A 23,619-nucleotide genomic window follows, 5' to 3' on the forward strand; every position below is an offset into this window, starting at 1 on the left:
ACTATGAAGCTCTATCTCTCAAAACAACAGATTTATAAACATTTTTCTGAAAACTAACCTCAAAAAACGAAATTTTCGTTTAACTTTTTTCAAAGCGACTTTCGAGTCTTACTTTATATGAGAGAGTTGTAACAATTGTAAAAGTGCACAACTTCATTGAAGATGTCAAGTTTCTATCTTGACGTTAAATGGTACTTTTTGTGTAATTACGTTTCTAAATTGCATATTTTCATTGATCCATATCTCTAAAAGTTGCAAACTTATGAAAACAAAATTATATGCATTTGAAAGACACATTCTTGAGCTTAATTGAACATATAATTTCATTTGTATGTATCAGGTTTTTCTACTAAAATCATTTATCTGAAAGATGGTAGTTTTGAAGTTTTTGTTAAGCCAGCCTGGCAAACTCTTGCTAGCAAAAGGAAGGATGAAATCTTCTTTTTATTTCTTTTCCTACCGTTGACAAGTGCAGACTGTGGTAGATATAGCCTGAGAGAAATATTTATGATAAATAAGTGGTTAAAATATATGCATATATATATTAGATTAACTTTTATTGAAGCGTTATATTATATTTATCTCAGTCGTCTCGATTTGGTATATCCTCCTTACTTGAAAATGTTATCAAAATGTAAGCTAATTGATTTTGAATATATAGTAGGAAATGATTTAAAACTAAAACATATTTAGACACGCGATTGGAATGTGTATTTTGAGTTACGCTCGACCGAATGAGATTACGGAGAGTGAATTGGTGAGATCCGCGGATGAAAGAGACGGACGAACTGACTGTTTTGGATCATTCTGGATTCGAATTTCTGAACGATAGTACATACGCGTTTGATAGTTTTTAAGTGGTCCGAAAAGATTATAGTTAGGAGTAGTGAAATTTAGAAATGAAGTGAGTAGTGAAAGGAAGGTCACCACACAGACGACGGTTCTTAATTTGGTAAGATTGACGAGTTGGCCCTGTCTAGAAGCGTTAGTTCCATTATAGTTAGTAAATCATTTATCTGAAAGACCTGATGGCAATACAGCAAGGCGTTTTTTTTCAAGAATCTGAAAAATCTGCAGAAATCAATGGTACTTATAGAGTACGATTTGTTTTTTCTGTACTAACTTTTAATATTTAAGGTTTAGATTTGGAAGTCATCCAACGATGCGGTGGTATTCTGCTAGTTTTGGCTTCTGGCCAGAAAATAAATGTGGAAAAATTCGATAAGTTTTCTAAGGAAACGGCCATGAAACTAGTCAATTTGTATCTGTGGTATTACATATATACCCGCAGCAGTTCACAAAATTTTATTTCATGGGGCTCAAATCGTGAAACAATTTTTATTACCCTTTGGGCAATTATCCGAAGACGCTCAACAGTCTAGGAATAAGGATATTTGAAATTTTAGAGAACATCACACTCGAAAATTTTCAAGGCAAGCAACAAACATCGACCTTATGCATCGGATGCTCGAATCTTCGGACCCTCTTATAACGAGCCTAAGAAAATCTAAACCAATACCACATTTTCCTTTGTTGCCGATGCAAAAAAAAACCTTGATTTAGAACAATCAGAAGAAGAAGATCATGAATATAAATTTTAATATTTCATTCTAATTTACTCTCTTACACAACTATTTAACCAAAAATAAAACTTTATAAATAAAGAAAAAACTTTAAAGATAGCCATGAATATTAAAGGTTACAAAATCATGAATCTATGCCACTTTCGTGTTAAAAGGGCAACATTTTTTAAAGATGTGTGTTGATAAAATACGCAAAATGACCATTATTTCGAATCTACCTTCTTTCATATAAATGATTTACTAACTATAATGGAACTAACGCTTCTAGACAGGGCCAACTCGTCCATCTTAACAAATTAAGAACCGTCGTCTTCACTTGTCAACGGTAGGAAAAGAAGAAAAAAAAAAGAAGATTTCATCCTTCCTTTTGCTAAAAAGCAAGAGTTTGCCAGGCTGGCTTAACAAAAACTTCAAAACTACCATCTTTCAGATAAATGATTTTAGTAGAAAACCTGATACATACAAATGAAATTATATGTTCAATAAAGCTCAAGAATGTGCCTTTCAAATGCATATAATTTTGTTTTCATAAGTTTGCAACTTTTAGAGATATGGATCAATGAAAATATGCAATTTAGAAACGTAATTACACAAAAAGTACCATTTAACGTCAAGATAGAAACTTGACATCTTCAATGAAGTTGTGCACTTTTACAATTGTTACAACTCTCTCATATAAAGTAAGACTCGAAAGTCGCTTTGAAAAAAGTTAAACGAAAATTTCGTGTTTTGAGGTTAGTTTTTATAAAAATGTTTATAAATCTGTTGTTTTGAGAGATAGAGCTTCAAAGTGATTTACAAAGTTTTTTAAAACTGTATTGTCTACAAGTTTTCCGAACACATCATTTTGATTGGATGATAAATTCAAAAAATAAAAAAAATATCTCACTTTTAGGTGGATCGATGAGAAAAATAATAATGGCAAAATATGCGCAATTAAAAATAATGAAACATTGTAGAACATGTTATTAAGCTATTTTGACATCTAAGGCATCAAAAAGCCCATGATCACGTTTTTCGAGTTTTAAACCACTGTGCGGAGGCGAGAAAATTTTGCGACATGTTTGTTAACACTTATTTAAAAACACCTTTTTGAAGATTGAACTGAGAAATTTTACTTGAAAAAAATCTCCATGGGGGGGGGGGGGGTTAAACCCCTAAAACCCCCCCGTTCGCACGGCCTTGGTTGTGATATTGAACTACATGACTTGTTCGAATTGTATACATCGCTTTGATGTAAAATTTCTGCGAAAATCTTAAACAATACATCATCTCCAGAAATTAGGGGAAAAGTTCATATAACGCCCCATGTGACTAATACGCGCCACCCTTGTTTTGAAGAATCTGAAGCATTTTAAGCCTGCAAAATATTACCAATTTGTTCTAAATGCTGTGATTGGTCATGGCAAGTATGAATTTTTCCTTAAAATGCTCCTGTGTCGTGATAATTTCACAATTTGAATTTTTCTTCATTTCGATCTAAATTTTAAAACACTTTCAATAAGGTGTCACCAAGCAGAGAAAAACGAATAAGACAATATTTTCTGACACATCGATAGAGGAGAATCTAAACTACGATTTAATGCTAAAAAATTATACCGACCTCGCTATGGTATGCTTTTTATGGGTATGTTTTATCACGGCCCATGCGCTCGTTATAACGCGCCAATCGTAGTAGGCTGAAAATAGCATTAATTTTTCAAAAAGGCCAATTTTCATTGAAAATGAACAAAAAGTCTAAAACCTTATTTTGAGCGTTAATTCAGCCCAAAAAACCTACTTTTATTTTTTTTTTTAATTTTGATTAGTCCATTTTGATTTTATTTTCATTCAAAGTGTCTGTAAGTATTGGTGTGTTTTCGGTCTTCGGCTGCTTTCGGGTGTGTTCGGCTGCTAGGCGCGTATTGAATACACGGCGGCGCGTATTTGCAACACAGTTTTGTTCTGTGGCTTTGAATAAGGTTTTTAAAAATCAAGTTTTTGAAGCAACTATAGCAATTTGAGTAATAAAAAATCATAGGCATTTGTAGGAAACTATTTTCTTCAACGATTGCACCCATTTTCAACACAATTTTTACGGGGAATACATAGAAAATCAGCGATTCGCTTAGGTGGCGCATGATAGGGCATGTTCCCCTACATCGGTCGTGCCTACATTTTTTGCTGCGTATTTCAAAGGCCTAGGATAACCCAATTGTTTCAATGCCAAATCAAATAGGGGAACATGCCCTATTACGCGCCTCCTAAGCGAATCGCTGGTTTTCTATGTATTCCACGTACATATTGTGTTAAAAATGGGTGTAATCGTTGAAGAAAAGTGTTTTCTACAAATGCCTATGATTTTTTATTACTCAAATTGCTTTAGTTGCTTCAAAAACTTGAGTTTTAAAAACCATATTCAAAGCCACAGAACAAAACTGTGTTGCAAATACGCGCCGCTGTGTATTCAATACGCGCCTAGCAGCCGAACACACCCGAAAGCAGCCGAAGACCGAAAACACACCAATACTTACAGACACTTTGACTGAAAAGAAAATCAAAATGGACTAATCAAAATTTAAAAAAAATGAAAAGTAGATTTTTTGGGCTGAATTAACGCTCAAAATATGGTTTTAGACTCTTTGTTCATTTTCAATGAAAATTGGCCTTTTTGAAAAATTAATGCTATTTTCAGCCTACTACGATTGGCGCGTTATAACGAGCGCATGGGCCGTGATAGAACATACCCATAAAAAGCATACCTTAGCGAGTTCAGTATGATTTTTAGCATAAAATCATACTTTAGATTCTCCTCTATCGATATGTCAGAAAATATTGTCTTATTCGTTTTTCTCTGCTTGGTGACACCTTAATCGAAGTGTTTTAAAATTTAGATCGAAATGAAGACAAACAAAAATTGTGAAATTATCACGACACAGGGGCATTTTAAGGAAAAATTCATACTTGCCATGACCAATCACAGCATTTAAAACAAATTGGTAATATTTTGCAAGCTTAAAATGTTTCAGATTCTTCATAACAAAGGTGGCGCGTATTAGCCACATGGGGCGTTATATGAACTTTTCCCCTATTTGACACTTTCTTTCCTCCAACCAGTCATTATTGTTAAGAGTTTTGAATTTTTTAGTATATTAATTTCGATGTTTGAAACATGAAGTGCGCTTATAAGAATTTTCACCTCTGTACATGTAACAGCTTCACAACTAAAAATAAAGACACCAACTAACCCACTACTAAATCACCCACTAAAAAATATTTTCGAATCAACATGTTTCGATTATTTATCTGATAACTATATCGCTCCGAAACTAGATCAAAGAGCGTTTGGAGTTCAGGAAGAGAGCAAGTTTAATTACCCGCAAAAAGTGGAACCAGTTTAGTGACCAAAAAAAAAAAAATATCCAGTTTGTCAGCATCAATTTTTTTTTTGCTTTGTTCAACAGAGTACTCTCCTGGGGGTGTGTCAAAAAAGTGAATGTTATCTTTAAGTACTCAATCGGTCGGTTGGAAGAACTAAGTTGGGATATAAAAAGGCGTCATAGATGTTCCAAAATCAATCCAAACTTCAAGTTCAAACCCATCACAGCCAACAACCCAAATCAGCAATCATGAAGGTAAGTTTTAATTTTTTCAAAAATCTTGAAACTTTTTGGAAGATTCAAAAAATGTTTTTTTTTTAAATTCCAGTGCATCGCAGCTGTAGTCATGATGGCCGTTGCCGTCGCTGCCAACGCTCATTACGTTCCATCGGTCTACACCCACCAAGTGGCCGTTGCTCCGGTTGTGACCTATGCTGCCCACCATGCCCATGGACCAACCGTTGTCCAGTCCAATGACCAGCACCATGGATGGGTCCACCACCAGGCTCCAGTTGTTGCCTACAGCAGCGGACACTGGGATCACCACAATGTCCACCACCATCAGGTCCCAGCTGCCGTCAACGTTGTCCCAGTTGCCTACAACAACCACTGGGCCGGTCATCATGCCCATGCCGTGGCCGTTGCTCCAGTTCACCACCAGGAGGCCACCTATGTTGCCGCCAACCGTGGAGCTGTCCACAAGGCCCCTCTAGCTGGACACATCGTCAACCAGAAGTCCCTGAACCTGGCCGCTGCCCCAGGAACTTTGTAAACGGAGCCCTACTAGTCAATATTACCTGGAAATGTGTGATTGTGTGTATGAAGCTTATTGTCGACAGTAAATAAATTTTATTATTTCAAATCAAGCATTGGTCTGTAATTTGTATATAAGGGTGGCAGCCAAGCCCCTGGAAATGTATTTTGAAGATAACACCAAATCTCGACGTTTCATGTATTTCTAAGTCAACAATCAAATCTCAATATTTACGATTTCCTTTGGTGATTTTTAAGGGTCAATAAACCGAAACTCTGGTTGCTTTGAGACACCCTTAAATGAGGTAGGATTATCCTAAAATTTTGCACAGGTCAGTTTTTTGAATCAATCTACAAAATGTAAATGTTCGATTTTAAAAATTCGATCATTGGAATTTTGTTTATCACCGCGCCGAAAAGCGATTTTGTTTTCCGATTGGCCAAATCGCGTATTGATGATCGCTGATGATACAAGCAATCGCTAGGGGCAATCGCTGTATGTCGTTACTTCGTTGAGATAGTGATTTTGGTTTGATCTTCTTTGATTTGTTTACCTAGTGGTGAAAATTTCGTCAGGAATGGTACCTACCTACCTAAGGGTCCGGCGCCGATTGACCGACCCATAGGGTTCAAATACAAGATCTCCACTGCTGGCGATCCGGAGACAGCGTCTTCACTTGCTGCCAGCCAAGGTTCTCGTCAACTGTGCGGATTTCAGCGGCTAGTTTCGCTGCCACGAGTTTCTGGGCGTGCCTCTTCTTCGATGCTCATCTGGATTCCAGTCTAGCGACTCTCTGCAAATTTCGTTTTCATCTCTTCGCAACGTGTGCCCAATCTACAATCTACTTACGTTCCTGGATCTTAATTTAAACGCCTTTTGATGACACCGGCTATGAAGTTTCATGTTTGAGATCCAATTGCCAGGCCACCAAACGCGGATGATGTTCCACAGGCAGCGTTTCACAAAAACTTGCAGATTTCGCGTCGTCACCACATACAGTTGCGTTCAAAAAAGAATGAAATCGCGTGAAGCTGCTCACCCACCTGCAACTTTGACAAGCTGCCATTTCTCTCTCGGTTGATATTTTTTCATGAAAATTTCACACAATTTAGTTCAACTATCCAACAAACACCCTCCAAAATTTGAAGTCTTTACAATGCCGGGAAACAAAGATACAGCTATTCCCGTAAAAAAGGGAAATTTGGAATTGCTTCACCAAAAACGCTGTATCTTCGACAATTTTCATTGAAAAATTTTGAAATTTCGTCCAAAGATGGAAAAACGTTTGATCTAATACCAGGCCAAGTTTCGTCAAAATCGATGAACGTGATCAGAAATGGTGCCGGGTAGAAAATCAGGTTCATTATCGCCCAGCAGACGATTTCATTCTTTTTTGGACGGATGTTTGTATGGAAAACATCGTAATCCATGTATTCTTGATTTTTTCTTTCAATAAATCAAAATTTATCACAAAGAATGTTGTAAATTGATAGGAACTTCATTCGTGGTTTGTTTAGAAACATAAATTGTTCCAACAGAGCTGGTATTGAAACACAAGAACAAATAGAACACTCGCTGTAATTGTGTTTTAAATTTGTTTATTGGTATAATTAGCTAGTCATTTCTGAAACTCTGTTCTTCTTATTTTGAACTCTGTTGAAACATTTTCTCTTCCGAAACAAAGCACGAATAAAGTTCCTATCAATTTACAACATTCTTTGTAATAAATTTTAATTTTGTGAAAGAAAAATCCAAGAATACATGGATTACGATATTTTCCATACAAACATCCGTCCAAAAAAGAATGAAATCGTCTGCTGGGCGATAATGAACCTGATTTTCTACCCGGCACCATTTCTGATCACGTTCATCGATTTTGACGAAACTTGGCCTGGTATTAGATAAAACATTTTTACATCTTTGGACCAAATTTCAAGATTTTTCAATGAAAATTGTCAGAGATACAGCATTTTTAGTGAAGCAATTCCAAATTTCTCTTTTTTACGGGAAAAGCTGTATCTTTGTTTCCCGGCATTGTAAAGACTTCAAATTTTGAAGGGTGTTCGTTGGATAGTTGAACTAAATTTTGTGAAATTTTCATGAAAAAATATCAACCGAGAGAGAAATGGCAGCTTGTCAAAGTTGGAAGTGGATGTGCAGCTTCACGCGATTTCATTCTTTTTTGAACGCAACTGTATGTGCACCAAGTTTCACACACGTACAACAATGCGGATTTGACGTTTGAGTTAAAGATTCGAATTTTAGTTCGTAAAGAATCTGGCGATGTCCTTCTTGGTACCACCATCAGATCAGGCGTAATCTGGCTACCAAGGTACTTGAAGCACTCCACTTTCTCAACCTGTTGTCCAGCTACCATGAAATTGGAACGATTTTCTGTTTTGATATGGACTTGGTCTTTCCGACATTGATTTTGAGACCTGCTGCATTGGAGTCTTTGGGCAAGCAAAACAATATCATCTGCCAGGTGAAGGTCATTCAGTTGCTCCATTGTCGGAGGATTCCACGATAATCCTCGGTTTGGTCTACACTCAATCGATCCAGTCAAGATCTCATCCATTACGATGAGAAAAATATCGGTGATAAAAAACATCCTTGTCTCACTCCAGCAGTTACCGGGATTGGTTCAGACAAAACGAAAAATGCCTCATACTGTGCTTCGATGAGATGGACTTACTTACTTACTTAATGATCCCGCGCCGATCCTCCGGTGCATAGGGCCGTGGTAAAAGACTGAGATGGACTAGTTTCTCTCAAACCCGGAATTCGTAGCGTTGTGATGTGGTCCACACATGATTGTCCGGATCGAAATCCAGCTTGTTGCCGTCGGAGTGTAGCGTCGATTTTCTCCTGGATTCTGTTCAGGATCACTTTGCAGAGTACTTTAAGGGTTGTACAGATCAAAGTTATGCCACGCCAGTTACCGCACTCTGTCAGGTATCCTTACTTCGGGACCTTTACAAGGATACCCTTCATCCAGCCGGCCGGGAATGTTGCAGTATCCCAGATGTCAGCGAAAAGACGGTGCAACATTTGTGCTGATAAGGCAGGGTCGGATTTCAGCATTTCAGCAGGGATGCAATCGATCTCAGGCGCTTTGCTGGACTTCATGTCTTTGATTGCAACTTCCAAACCAAATTTTTAAATGGAAGCAACAATGCTGTATGGGATCTTTATCGAGGAAATCAAATTGACTCTCTCAATATCAATCACTCAAACCTTTCTAAGCTGCAGAAACTACAGATCCAGATAAAACTTAACTCTCTCGCTTTAACGAACGATGGATAATTTTTTACAGATACTCCTATCTACAAAATTTTGAATCTATAGGATTGTAAGTCTTTTGGCATATCGTTCTACATTAGAATAGAAGAGGTTTCTCAAAATCGAACTCTTGAAGGCTTTTTCCAGAAAATGTTCTAGAAAATGTAAAAATCAATTTTCAAACATTCACTAATTTATTGTCGACAGATTTTTTTTACACATTTACACATATCCATGAGACTTTGGCTAAAAGATCAATTTACAGAGTTCCTGGGGCAGCGGCCAGGTTCAGGGACTTCTGGTTGACGATGTGTCCAGCCAGAGGGGCCTTGTGGACAGCTCCACGGTTGGCGGCAACATAGGTGGCCTCCTGGTGGTGAACTGGAGCAACAGCCACGGCATGGGCATGATGACCGGCCCAGTGGTTGTTGTAGGCAACTGGGACAACATTGACAGCAGCTGGGACCTGATGGTGGTGGACATTGTGGTGATCCCAGTGTCCGCTGCTGTAGGCAACAACTGGAGCTTGGTGGTGGACCCATCCATGGTGCTGGTCATTGGACTGGACAACGGTTGGTCCATGGGCATGGTGGGCAGCATAGGTCACAACTGGGGCAACGGCCACTTGGTGGGCGTAAACCGATGGAACGTAATGGGCTTTGGCAGCGACGGCAAAGGCCATCATGACTACAGCTGCGATGCACTGAAATTTTAAAATTTAAAAGGTTTATAATTTTCCAAAAACTTTGAAGGTTTTCGTAAAAATCAAAGCTTACCTTCATGATTGCTGATTTGGGTTGTTGGTTGTGATGGGTTTGAACTTGAAAGTTGGATTGATTTTGGGACATCTAAGGTGTCTTTTTATATATATCCCAATTTCATTCTTCCAAATGATCGACATCGTACTGATTGGTAACATTCTCTTTTGACACACCCCCAGAGAAGTTTTTTTTTGGCGAACAAAGCAAAAACAAACAATGATTACGGACTAACTTTTTTGCGACCATTAAACCAGTTTCGCACTTTTTTGCGGGACATAAAACTTGTTCACTTCCTGGTACTAGGTTGTCTTCTATTAAGATAACCTACTGTGAAGTGTAGAAGAACTAAATAATCGTTACTATCTCGATTGCTCTTTGATCTAGTTTCACATCAAAGTACATAGGTAGATACCTTAATAATGTTTGATTAATCGGTGGGTATTTTATTGCGTTGTTCTTCACTTGAATGGGTCACCAGTATTATCCTGTATGTTTTTTAAAAGCTTTTTCGGGAGAATCAAAACCTCGGAAACTGAGATTGTTATCAGGCTTACATAAGGTATTCAATTTGGAATAGGGTTTGTACATCCATATTTTTTAACTTAACCCAAAATTACACTGTTCTTACGACATGTCTGCATGTGCATTAGGTTGGCAATGGATTTATGGGGGAAATTTCATGATCGAATTTTGAAAACCGACCATATTTATTTTGTAGATTGACCCAAAAAAAAATCAAATTGACACTATTGCAAGTTTGAATGCTTGTAACTTTTTTCAGAAGCTTCAAAAAACAAAAATTTCTTCGGGGACCCTAAATGAATTCAAAAGTTCTTTAATATTGCATCTTTACTTTTTTTATGGACGAACCCTGGAAGCCTGGATAAAAAATCTCCCTTTTTCGACTTAGAGTGTCAATTTGACACTTCAAAAGTAAAATCTATCTAAGTCGTTTGAATTATAATTAAAGTCTGTTTCATATAGAATCTGATCGCATCTTTCCATTTACTGCAGCGCCCCTAGTTGTCACATCGCAAATCTATTGACAGTGTTTTGATCCGGATGGTTTGTTTACTTAGTGGTGAAAATTTCATCAAGATTGAATCAGTCAGTCAAAAGTTATCGACGATGGAACGCGAAAGGCGAGAGAAAATTCTGCATACTCACGTAGAGAAACCGACGTGGTCAGGGATAAAGATCGCGAAATTCCTGAAATATCCAAAATCGACTGTAAATTCGGTGCTGCAACGCTACCGGGAGACCCTTATGGTGGATCGAGCAAAACAAACCAGGCTTAAAAGTGGAACATACGACCGGAAGCTGCGAGCAAAGGTAACTCGAGCAGTTCACAATAATCCTGGAATCTCCTTGCGTGATTTGGCGAAAAAGTTCAAAACGAACCACAGTACAGCTCGACAAATTTGTTTGCTAGAAGGCTTGCGGTCGTATCATGCAAGCAAACACCCCAACAGGACGCTGAAACAAAACCTGGTTGCCAAAACCCGGGCAAGGAAGTTGTACGAGAAAGTGTTGACCAAGTACAACGAATGCATTTTGATGGACGACGGAACTTACGTCAAAATGGATTTTGGACAAAGGGAATGTTGCGATTAGATTCGTAGATAAATTTGCTCGTAAGTTGATGATTTGGCAAGGGATCTGTAGTTGTGGGAAGAAGACTAAGATTTTCATCACTGGGGACACAATGGAGTTTACAAAGAAGAATGTCCCCAGAAGAGGGTTTTGCCATTCATTCGGTCCCACAAAGGTCCGGTGAAGTTCTGGCCGGACCTGGCAAGCTGCCACTACAGCCGGGATGTCGATAAGTGGTATAAGGAGAACAGGAACAATTTTTTTGAACAAAGTATCAATCCACCAAACTGTCCGGATTTTCGTCCCATCGAGAAATATTGGGCAATAGTTTAGGGCAAAATGAAGAAATGTGGCAGAACCATGTACCCTTTCCTTTTTTTTTGGAGGAATCGTTTACGATGGAGGAGTTGCGATCTCTTTTCGCGGTTCTTCTTGAATTGGACCCCTTTGAAGCTCCTATAGAAACAACCAATATTGCTTCCATCAATTTTGGCACCCAGGTCTTGATGTGCGTGTGCACGTTGTTGGTACTTCGCTCAAACTCCTGCATCTTGTCAAACATGTCGGTTGCCTCCAAAAAGCCACATTTTTTGATGCCCCATGGTGCACAACTAGGACCTGCTCCCTTTGCTGGGAACTACTGAGTTTTTCAGTGGAAATTTTTGCGGTCGGGCTTCTCTCCGCTTCTTGCCAATCTCTTTCCCAGCTACTACTTCGCTCAGTAGAGGAGACCTAAGGAGTCCTCTCTTAGCAAAGACCTCCATCTGCGTTCTTTGGCTTCGTCCGATTTAACGTCAGTTGTCTCGACGTTCCTTCTGTTTTTTTTGTGTTGTTGTTGTTTATATTCATGTTCAGTCCCACGAGTTGCTAGGAAAATATATGGTTCATGGCGCCAGTTCCCTGCTTTAGCGCAGCAAGGTCTTCATTACTGTGAGGTGCTTCCTGGTGCCTCACAGGCTACCATGCGACTGACACATTTTCAACCCGCCAGGCTTCCACCTTATCAGCATGGTCATTCGCGCGCGTGACTTTCCTTGACTCGATACACATTTCGTTAATATCAAAACCTAGCATAATTGTATCTCGAAGGTCTCTTAAAAATGTACTAGTTTAGTAAATCTGAAAGGACATTCCAGGTAGCGATCTAGTACCTACTTATACTGATTATATGTTTTGGCTGGCAAATGGTGGATAATATCAGGTACTATCGGCTTCCATGAAATTTTAGGGACAAAACACTAGCGCCAATTTTAAGTTGGCGATTAAGACTTCAACCTCAAAATTGTAAAATCATCAAGTACGCTTCTACATAAAATATAAAATAGTATGCGTCGGCGTTATTGTTTACATCGCGAAGATTTTGCTCGTTTAAATCTTTACATTTTTACTTCTCCGGAGGAAACTAAATTTGGTGAGTAGTTAATCAGATTTGTATAAGTAACTGACTTTAAAATAATCTGTTCTTTCAGAATCTACCGGAACCATTGGCGAAAGTGCCTATGGGGCAGAAAATGGACGACGATGCATCGATGGATTCCGATCAGACAAATGGTTCCAGCCTTGTAACCATGAAGCTTGTTACTTGAGGGAAAAGCTCCCAATATGTTCAGGTAAAACAAATAAAGTTTTTACGAGATTATTGGCAATCGCAAAATCCTTTTTCTGACAGATGGTTTCATTTGAATTTCAGGACTAGAAAAATTTTCCGACTGTAATATTATTCAGAAATTATTGAGAAATATTCCGCGTTCGTAATGTTCGGGTGCTGAAAAGGGAGCCGTAAAGCGCGAGCTGTTGCTATCAGTTGTAGTGCCGCCACTGTTTCAAGAAAGGCAAACGAAGATGATAGAAGCATTTAGGAAGCTCCAGGCTCAGGAAGATCATCTGAGGCAACGGTCCCGTCAACAGAATTCAGCTAGATCTGCGCCATTATCTCCATGTTAGTGGTCTGCTGCGCTCGCTACGTCTGGCTGGAGCCAATAAGTGTACAACAGCTAAGAATGTTGGAGCCTGAAGCTGCTGCCAATATATTTCTATTTTTTTTAAATAAAATTAGGTTGCCTTAAAAAAGCTGTTAATGGCGAAGAAATCTTATTGTGACATTATTATTTTTCATGGATTAGTGTACTTCATGTTGGTTCAGACTTGATTTCTTCAGCATTTTGTGGAGTTCCTTTTCATTTTTGAATTATTGATTGGCAACTCCATCGAACGAAGAGCTGCAATTCTATAACATGCTTTCGCAAAATCTGCAATTAAATTTGTTTTCGTTTTGACCACAGAAAATCACACAAGCAGATTCGGTACAAAATTTAATTTTTTTTTTACCGGAGGAAATAGCGATTGCAATTTTCTCCAGAATTGGCCCTATTGACGAAATCAGTGTTCACCGATACCTTACTTGAACGGACAGTCGAACGAAATCCATTCCATCCAACGAACCAAGCAAATAGAAAAAAATCGAAGCCAAAGTTTCCTTTAAAAAAAATCTCGTTTAAGTTAAGTAACGTTTTATTTTAAATATTTTCGTAGTTTTGATGGTCGCATGCAAAACTTGCTCGTTTTAAAACTTGTATGCAAGTTTAAAGCTTGAAGACTTTTTCGTTGAGTGGCAGCACCGTAAACAAACGTGTCGATGTCCCAGACTACTTATTCGAAAATCTTTTTAGCCGGGTATCTTGATAGATATAATATCTTTGATAATATGCAACTCGAGAACCCATAGTGGTCATATCAGCTCTTATTCACAACTCCTATCCCAACCTTCCCGTGGTGCCGGCTGGAATGCGAGTAACCTAAGCGGAAATCGGGTACCCAACCCCGGTGGATGCTTTGGTCGCATGCAGACTGAGAAGGTGGCCGCACGGCTCTGTTCTCCAGGTCAGAGGCGGCTCAAACAGTGGCTGTCTCGCAGCGAGCGGCTGAATTTATGAAATGCGGCTCCCGCCAGCTTAGGGATAGGGACTTTAGGCTAACAACCTACTGGTACTGGGATAGGTAATCCACCATGGGTGCACGGATTCACCGCAGTTTCGCCAACGTATGCTTTTATTTGCATTCTTTAGATCAATTGTTCGGCCTATCTACAATGCAAACAACCACATACCCGACACCATGGCTTCGTATGAACTTTTATGTAATGAGTGTTACGTGTATGTGTATGTGTTATTTGAAGAACGATACAATCAGTTTCGCAACCGTATAAAATTCATACCATTTCTAGTGTTGTGAATCTTCGACAGGTATTCCGCATACGTGTACATACCTGCCCAGCTGGCAACTGAGTGTCCGTTCAAAAATAGTTTATTTAATAAATGAAATTGTTGAAACATTATGAAATCTTACCTCTCCGTGAACTCTTACCTTTTCATACTCAACCTTAAATCTTACCAGTTGTGTTAAAGCTATAGCTCTATTTACCGACTTATAATCCGTTTCAGTTAGGATTCATCAATTCCTACGTTTTCCGTATGCGATCATTGCAATGGGCGACCGTTTTTACGTGAAGCATACAGTTTAATGCGTAAACCAATCCGCATTTCTTCTTCAGCACACGTTCAAACTATGAATTCTTGAACATTCATACACTCCCCCAAATGCGATATAACTATTCACTGTATTTCCATGGGCAATTTCATGGTGCTGCTTCTTCATCTTACGCATTTTTCCACAAATAAGGATCTTCGCACCGCGCGAAATACAAATTTAGCTAACCGGCAATCGCGATTAACACACAAAATAACTTCACCTAAACTTTTATTCCGAGCCCCACTTTTCAAATATCCCACAACAGGAACTCTCGACACCTCAATCTTTCTGCCTGATATACCTAATATTTTCGACAAAAAAAAATATACCACACACAATCTCCAAAACCCTCGATTTTAACACTTTCCGGTTAAGCCGAATTGGGATTGCTGGCAATTTTTTTTCCTTTCTCGATATTCCTTTAGTGATTTTTCATCAAAAAGTTTCAGACAATCCACTTGGTTTTTACAACTCAGCTTTTTAATTCCTCCACAGGAAATTTCTTTTTTGAACCATCAAAATGCACTAACCGACCAACACGCCGAACCGCGTCGTCAACGTGTTATAGATCTGGAAGCGTGCGCCTCGTATTTCCAAAATAAATTTAAGTGGAAAACTTATCTTTTACCCGCTGTAATAACCACACAAATCGGATAGCGACAATATAATTAGATCGCAGCAAGCCAGGCCATTCACATGCGTCGCTATGGCAACCTTACGAAAGTGGGGAATGTATTTTTCTACACAACACCTTAACCGACGCATTCTCTGCCGCATGTAAGCTTTGTCTCGAACTTCTCGATGATGCATTTAAACCTAATTTTAACAAAATCACTGGAACATTAATTTCATACGAAGTGCTAACCGAAACCAACTTCTCATTTAGATCCTCTTCAACCTATCAACGAACTTCAATGCTCTTCAAATCCTTTTGAGTTCCGAAACTGCCCGAATGAACGCTACCTATCACTATTTCGGACGCATTTTGTAAAGATATTATTTCGTTTTCACGGACTTATTTCACTTTTTCGTTGATACTATTTTATCAAATGGGATGTAAGGCTGGTAAGGCTGGTAAACGGTGGAGACCCCATAGTGGTCATATCACCTCTTATTCACAACTCCTATCTCTACCTCCCCGTGGTACCGGCTGGGATGCAAGTAACCTAAGCGGAGATCGGGTAGCCAACCCCGGTGGATGCTTTGTCGCATGCAGACTGAGAAGGTGGACGCACGCGTCTGTTCTCCAGGTCAGGGGCGGCTCAAACAGCGTCTGTCTTGCAGCAAGCGGCTGAATTTATGAAATGCGGCTCCCGCCAGCTAAGTCCAAGATGGCAGCCCCATCGCGGGATAGGGACTTTAGGCCAATGTTCGGAAAATCGCTCAAGAAAAGCAATCAGGATTGGTTTCAAGCCAGAATACTTACACCTCCGAGTGCTGTGATACGCACGTGGTGAACGTATCCGTTGAATATTTGTCGAACATCAACACTAACTAGATACATAAAAAAATACCATGCTCCATCGGGGGCTACCGTTTCTATTCGTCACGTGGCTTTTCAAATGTGATCGACATACTTGATGATAAGTTTTGAACGTCGTTCCCACAATCATTCAATAACGCCTATCCTCGCATCACTGTTGATAATGTTCGTTATTGATAGACGATCATGAATGTCTCAGAAGGAAAATTTGAAGAAATACCAGGACCACATGTTGAAAAAAGCCGTAGCAAAAATAAAAAATCATATTGTAATCTTTACGCATCGCTCAGAACTGATACACATTAGTTGTGATCCTAGAAGGTTGAAAACCATCAAGGAAGGCAATCACCATCGAGACGTTCGTTGCTGATAGTCTGCGTCCTTCTTTACCATATCATGTTTTGCGGGAATGTTTCAAATACAGAAGCGTCGTTGTCATGTATGATTGTTTATATAATTTGGTTGAAGAAGGAAAAATTTACTGCTTCGACTTTTTTGCTCTGAATGCAGTAACACATGGCTGATCAAAAATGATTGATTTTCGGAATATTGCTTTAGGCTAACAACCTACTGCTCCCGATTCTTGATTCGTTCTTCCAAAATATACCTACATCAACACACGCAATACATTCACTACATAACAGTTCATACGAAGCCATGGGGTCCGGGTTTGGTGGCGCGCTGCATTGGAGATTTGTCGAACCTAATATAATCTAAGGAATGCATGTGAACCCATACTTTGGCAGAAACTGCGGTGAATCCGTGCACCCATGGTGGATTACCAACATACAACATTCATACAACCTACTGCTCCCGATTCAGAAATTGTTACGGAATCCGAAAGAAATGACCGACCTGGAACTTTGGCGACGACTTTTAGCATGAAAACACGGACACGAATTGGATCTTGGAACGTTTTAACCCTTGCCCAACAAGGCAAACTGGAACAACTTGCTAGAGAGGCTAGCCGCCTCAAGCTTGAAATTCTGGGACTGAGCGAAGTCCGTTGGCCTAATACTGGAGAACACAAGACACAATCCGGGCAAGTCTTGCTTTACTCTGGCATACGAGGAGAACACGCTACTCGGGAACAAGGAGTTGGTTTCCTGTTAAGCCCGCAGGCCTACGCGGCTCTCATTAGATGGGAACCAATAAACGAAAGAATAATCGTAGCAAGATTTAGAACACGGGTTAGAAACCTTACAATGGTCCAGTGTTAGGCGCCAACTGACGTTGCCGATTTGCAGGAGAAAGAGCAGTTTTACAGTCAATTGAACAGCGTGGTTGAGAGAATTCCGAAGGGTGACATTCAAATCCACTTGGGGACTTCAACGCAAAGATTGGCTCCGACAATCAAGACCTTGAGCGCATCATGGGGCGCCATGGCCTAGGACAGATGAGCAAAAACGGAGAGCTGTTTGTAGAATTTTGTGGCAACAACAACATGGTGATCGGTGGATCGCTCTTCCCCCATCGACCAGCACATGAGGTCACTTGGGTATCCCGAGATGGCCGAACAGAAAATCAAATTGACCACATCTGCATCAGCCGAAAATGGAGAAAGAGCTTTCTTGATGTCCGCAACAAACGAAGCGTAGCCATTGTATCTGACCATCACCTCGTCCTTGGCGAAATACGACTGAGAGTTGCGCGTGTCCAACGGCGCGAGGAGAAAGTCGGGTGTCGATACGACGTCCGCCAGTTGGAGAATCCAGAGGTTGAGAATGCCTTTATCACGATGAGCCATGGTACTCTCGGTAAAGTTTGTGGAAGAAGAAGAAGTGAATGGATGTCGGATGAAACTTGGAGGATGGTCGATGATCGGAGAAAGGCGAAAATCGGAATTGAGCAGGCATGTACCGGGTCAGCCAAAGCAGCCACCCGCTTGCGATATGCGGAACTGGAAAAGGTAGTTACACGAGCTTGTTGACGAGACAAGAAAGCCTGGACAAACTCTCTAGCCGAAGAGGGAGAAACAGCTGCCTCCAATGGAGATATCCGATTACTTTATGGTATTTCTCGCCGCCTAACCGGACTAATGCTAAAATGCCGCTAAAAGACCGAGCAGGTCAGTTATTGACCTATCGAACAGATCAGCTCAAACGATGGACTGAGCACTTCGAACAACTCTTCCGAGTCACGAATAGCAATGGCCAACAGAACAATCAGCTTGAAGTGCCAACAGTAAGTCTCATTAACACGTTCGTCGCCACGCTCATTTTGGTAGATTTGCTAGCCGGGCCCAAAGAAATTTTCAGAGAGAGAAAGCAAAGAGGGAGAACTCCCATATTTGAAACGTGTGGCGAAGCTGAGCGGTTAACTCAAGTAAGAGAGCGTCACCTGCTTTTTGATGTGACGGGGCCCCCCAGGAAATACACCCGTTTGCCGAATATGGGTGACGTGGCGACGAACGTGTTAATGGCGTCAACTTGGAAGCGCCTTCGCTGGCTGAAATAGAAGCGGCAATCAAAGACATGAAATTCAACAAAGCACCTGGGATCGATTGCATCCCTGCTGAAATGCTGAAAGCCGACCCTGCCTTGTCAGCACAAATGTTGCATCGTCTTTTCGCTGACATCTGGGATACTGCAACATTCCCGGCCGACTGGATGCAAGGTATCCTCGTAAAGGTTCCGAAGAAAGGAGACCTGACAGAGTGCGGTAACTGGCGAGGCATAACTTTGATCTGTACAACCCTCAAAGTACTCTGCAAAGTAATCCTGATCAGGACCCAACAGAAAATCGACGCCACACTCCGACGGCAACAAGCGTCCGATCCGGACGATCATGTGTGGACCACATCACAACGTTACGAATCATACTGGAACAAATCAACGAATTCAAGGACTCTATCCTGGTTACCAAGATACTGGAAGCACTCCACTTTCTCAACTTGTTGCCCAGCTACCATGAAACTGGAAGGATTTCTTGTGTTGATCTCTATCGACTTGGCCTTTCCGACATTGACTTTGAGACCTGCTGCCTTGTAGCTTTCGATGAGGTCATCGAGTTTGCTCTGCATATCCGGTTGTTTTTGGGCGAGCAAAACAATAACGCCTGATGGTGGTACCAAGAAAGACATCGCAACCTGAATCAAAAAGGCCCGAATTGCATTTGCTCTACAAACAAAAATCCGAATCTTCAACTCAAATGTCAAATCCGTATTGCTGTACGGGTGCGAAACTTGGTGCACATATGCGGTGACGACGCGAAAACTGTAAGTATTTGTAAACCGCTGCCTGTGGAATATCATCCGCGCTTGGTGGTCTGACAACTGGATCTCAAATGAGGAACTACATCGCTGATGTCATCAAAGGGCGCTAGAAATTGAGATTCTGGAACATAAGTAGAGATGAATTGGCCACACGCTGTGAAGAGATGAGAACGAGATTTGCAGAGAGGCGCTTGAATGGAATCCAGAAGGACATCGGAGAAGAAGCTGACACAGAAACTCGTGGCGGCGGAGCCTAGCCGCCGAAATCCAAACTGTCGACGAGAACCTTGAGTGGGACCAAGTGAAGACGCTTGCTCCGGATCATCAACAGTGGAGGTCTTTTACCACGGCCCTATGCACAGGAGGATCCGAGGGAACATTAAGTAAGTAAGTAAGTAAGTAAGTAAGTAAGTAAGTAAGTAAGTAAGTAAGTAAGTAAGTAAGTAAGTAAGTAAGTAAGTAAGTAAGTAAGTAAGTAAGTAAGTAAGTAAGTAAGTAAGTAAGTAAGTAAGTAAGTAAGTAAGTAAGTAAGTAAGTAAGTAAGTAAGTAGTAAGTAAGTAAGTAAGTAAGTAAGTAAGTAAGTAAGTAAGTAAGTAAGTAAGTAAGTAAGTAAGTAAGTAAGTAAGTAAGTATCAAGTAGTTCCATGAGAATCAGCGCATAAAATGTTCATTATCTAACAAAACCATCAACCCAAACATATTTTTCACTAATTTATTGTCGACAGTTAGAATTTTCTTAACACATTTACATATATCCGGAAGACTTTGGCTATTTAAACAGATTGAACAGATTTACAGAGTTCCTGGGGCAGCGGCCAAGTTCAGAGACTTCTGGTTGACGATGTGTCCAGCCAGAGGGGCCTTGTGGACAGCTCCACGGTTGGCGGCAACATAGGTGGCCTCCTGGTGGTGAACTGGAGCAACGGCCACGGCATGGGCATGATGACCGGCCCAGTGGTTGTTGTAGGCAACTGGGACAACATTGACAGCAGCTGGGACCTGATGGTGGTGGACATTGTGGTGATCCCAGTGTCCGCTGCTGTAGGCAACAACTGGAGCCTGGTGGTGGACCCATCCATGGTGTTGATCGTTGGACTGGACAACGGTTGGTCCATGGGCATGGTGGGCAGCATAGGTCACAACCGGGGCAACGGCCACTTGGTGAGCGTAAACCGATGGAACGTAATGGGCTTTGGCAGCGACGGCAAAGGCCATCATGACTACAGCTGCGATGCACTGGAATTGAAGAAAAAACATATTTAGAATTTTTCAAAAAGTTTCAAGGTTTTCGAAAAAATCAAAACTTACCTTCATGATTGCTGATTTGGGTTGTTGGTTGTGATGGGTTTGAACTTGAAAATTGGATTGATTTTCGACTGGGAACCGAATCCTTTTATAACCCAACCAAGCTTCTCACCTGTCCGTGCTGATAGGTAACATTCTCTTTTGACACACCCCCTATGAGTTTTTTTGGCAAATATTTCACATGTTAAAAAAAACGAAATCAACTTTTTTGTTGATACTGGATCGGCGAAATAAATTGTTTGTACCTACTTGTGCTAGTAAGGGGCCGGTTTCCTAGAATATCTTAGCTTCATGCTAAAAAACGTAAAATAACCGTCATCCATTCCTGTTCTTCATACTTGATTAGTGACGCTTTTGATAGGTTGTTGGATTGGAATCAAAACAACAACCTCTGTAACCTGAACCTTTGCTGATGGTGTTTTGATTTCAATCTTACTTCTGTACGCGCTTATTTAAATCATGAACTGGAACATCTCAATTAAATGAATGTCAAATTTCCCAATCTGAAACAATTATCTGGAAATCTCCCCACAATTAAGCCATAAATCAAGCCATCCTTCCTACCGCCCAAAACAAAACGTGTTTATAGCCCTTAAGTCAACAGTTTGCCGCGCGCTAATCAGCGTGGCTAAATGGCATAAAATGCCTAATCAATGGAATCGAATAACAGCCCCCTTTTAGTAGCTCCGGCTTCAAACCACCTTATTGTGTCGATTCGAAAACCCATTCATTTTCGAATTATGCTTACCGGCGTTTGTTTGTTTTTTTCTCTCTTTCTTCCTTCTTCTTTCGCTCACTCCATTTCTTCCATTTATGCTATGGTCTGTGCTGTCAGTCTGGATGGGGGCGGAAGTGGTGGAGCAAGTTTGGCGGGGAGCGACGGTTTCACCTCCCTGTCGGCCATCGGAACGGCTGGCGGCAACGTCGGTGGAGGAGGGCTGAGCTTTCCGTCGATTTTCCAACAATCGGCTGGAAACCAGGAAGGCACCGGAGCAGGAGCAGGAGGGCAACCAGGAGGAGGTGGCAACAAAAACAGCCAACGGAAGGGCAAGAATCGTAAAAAAATACGGCTCATGAAACCGAAGATCAAACAGCTGTGCGAAACCGATGTACTGCCGGCCGAATACCTGGGACCGAAGATTGAGTATACGTTAGTTGGATTTTCCTGTTTTTGGCTTTGGAGTGTTTGGGAACATGCATGCTTTTTTATGTGCACCTGTAAATTTTGATGTTTTGGACTTATTTTGTTGATTTGTGTATCTCAAGTATAACGCTTAGAACGCACTCAATAAATTAATGCACTTGTAAGTTGTAGTTATAGCATCAAATTGAATATCACCTGGAAACTTTTAAATTTTAGGAAAACTTTGTAACTAATAAAAATCCCGTCAAGCTAGCTCAGTAGCAAGAAACTCCTCGAACTGGGTCTCAGAGTCGGCTTACTACTGGGTATTCGGAGGACCTACGCGAACAAACTTTACACAAAATACTATCACAATTCTTTCACATAAATTAATACAAAAAGCTGAACTTTACTAGGGAAAAACTTTATTAAATTAATTGCAAAAGAACTAGACTTTAAACTTGCAAATTTTATTTTTAGCGATTTGTGTTTGATTCTAGTGTGGGTGTGGGTGTGGGAACAGAATTCTTAGGTAACGTACCGGTACTATTATTTTGCTGGTGCTGCTGTTGAAGTCGTCTGCGTTGTCCGCTCGTAGCGAACCCTCGGTGTGTCTGTTGCAACTGGTAGGTGACCTCAGGTGGGTATTCTTGGGTGATGATAGGTCCGCAGCCTCAATAACTTGCTGGGACACGTGGCTGAAGCTGATCCTTCGAGTTTCGCTACCTGGCTCTATTGGTGGTTGGAGCAGAATCAGGTAACTACAGGCGTCTTCTCTCGTTGGCACAATCGGTTCGGTCCAGGATCTGGCCAGAGTGACCGAACCGAGAGAGGAATGTTCTCCTTAATGCTTATGGCCCGCAGGCCAGAGAACTCGATGCTCCTTTTACTGTGAGACGTAGCAGATACAAGTATCTACTAGGCCGAAGCGTGTGTTGTCCTCAGAAAATCCAAGGATAGAATACTAGGGATTTTTACAGGTTTTCCCTCAAAAAGCCACTTCCGGTTTCACAATTAACTCGGTAAATGCTCCTGTGATGTTCAACACACGCACGCCTGCACTCGAATGCCCTTTTTCCGGACACAGCTCTTTTTCGCCTTCTTTCTGGCTTTTCGCCTTTTCGCATCTGGGGCGAGGCGAGATGTCCAATCGATGGTCGACTTTACGCCGAAGGCGAGATGTTTCATCGATAGTCGACATCACGGCGAAGGCGAGGCGAATACCCACTAAGAATGGACTGTTATCTTACCCCACCCCCATCATAAGTGTTTTACATTTGTAGATTTACATCATTTAAACAACAAAATTAAAATATACAAAAATAATTAAAAGAAAAACAAAATAAGAATCGTGACAGTAAGCACAAACAATTAAAGCAAATTGCACCCGTTAAAAAAAACAAAGAGGTTTTGTAACTGAACGGTTACACTATCCACCTCCTCGGATTAAATAAATGTCATGCTTTGATCATTTATTTAACCCTTCACAGAGTTAGCGTTAGATCATTGAATAACCTTCAGAAGTTGCCGCTTTAAAAGAAAGTGTGTGGTGTGTAGCAGTTATAATTTCAAATTTTCGACCTAGCCTAACAGTTTAAAATCGTGGATTCAATTAAAAGCTAAAATTTCAAAT

General features: G+C 40.6%; 4 protein-coding genes across 4 annotated transcripts in view; 2 read left to right on the forward strand and 2 right to left on the reverse strand.

Moving 5' to 3' along the window:
* Positions 1-23,619, forward strand: part of LOC129745090 (uncharacterized) — a 167,398-nt gene that overhangs the window by 13,699 nt on the left and 130,080 nt on the right. The window contains exon 2 of the mRNA XM_055737925.1: positions 21,699-22,013. Coding sequence (XP_055593900.1) covers positions 21,699-22,013 — 315 coding nt within the window. The remainder of the gene's footprint in view (positions 1-21,698; positions 22,014-23,619) is intronic.
* LOC129745084 (adult cuticle protein 1-like) lies at positions 5,126-5,808 on the forward strand. The gene is made up of 2 exons (XM_055737920.1): positions 5,126-5,197; positions 5,271-5,808. The coding sequence occupies exons 1-2, from the start codon at positions 5,126-5,128 to the stop codon at positions 5,712-5,714; spliced, it is 516 nt and encodes a 171-aa protein (XP_055593895.1). The 3' UTR covers positions 5,715-5,808.
* LOC129745087 (adult cuticle protein 1-like) lies at positions 9,176-9,800 on the reverse strand. The gene is made up of 2 exons (XM_055737921.1): positions 9,755-9,800; positions 9,176-9,681 (listed from the first exon to the last, which is right to left on the reverse strand). Exons 1-2 carry the CDS (start codon positions 9,758-9,760, stop codon positions 9,238-9,240), a joined length of 450 nt encoding a protein of 149 aa, XP_055593896.1. The 5' UTR covers positions 9,761-9,800; the 3' UTR covers positions 9,176-9,237.
* LOC129745088 (adult cuticle protein 1-like) lies at positions 20,319-20,994 on the reverse strand. The gene is made up of 2 exons (XM_055737922.1): positions 20,867-20,994; positions 20,319-20,794 (listed from the first exon to the last, which is right to left on the reverse strand). The coding sequence occupies exons 1-2, from the start codon at positions 20,870-20,872 to the stop codon at positions 20,351-20,353; spliced, it is 450 nt and encodes a 149-aa protein (XP_055593897.1). The 5' UTR covers positions 20,873-20,994; the 3' UTR covers positions 20,319-20,350.

The sequence above is a fragment of the Uranotaenia lowii genome, chromosome 2 (genome assembly GCF_029784155.1).
Source record: "Uranotaenia lowii strain MFRU-FL chromosome 2, ASM2978415v1, whole genome shotgun sequence".
NCBI classification, from domain to species: Eukaryota; Metazoa; Arthropoda; class Insecta; order Diptera; family Culicidae; genus Uranotaenia; species Uranotaenia lowii.

Excerpts from the sequence above, each read along its gene's own strand:
- LOC129745084 (XM_055737920.1), top strand. The coding sequence starts at position 5,126 with ATGTTCCAAAATCAATCCAAACTTCAAGTTCAAACCCATCACAGCCAA. Across the intron at positions 5,198-5,270 it reads CCAAATCAGCAATCATGAAG|TGCATCGCAGCTGTAGTCAT; the intron begins GTAAGTTTTAAT and ends TTTAAATTCCAG.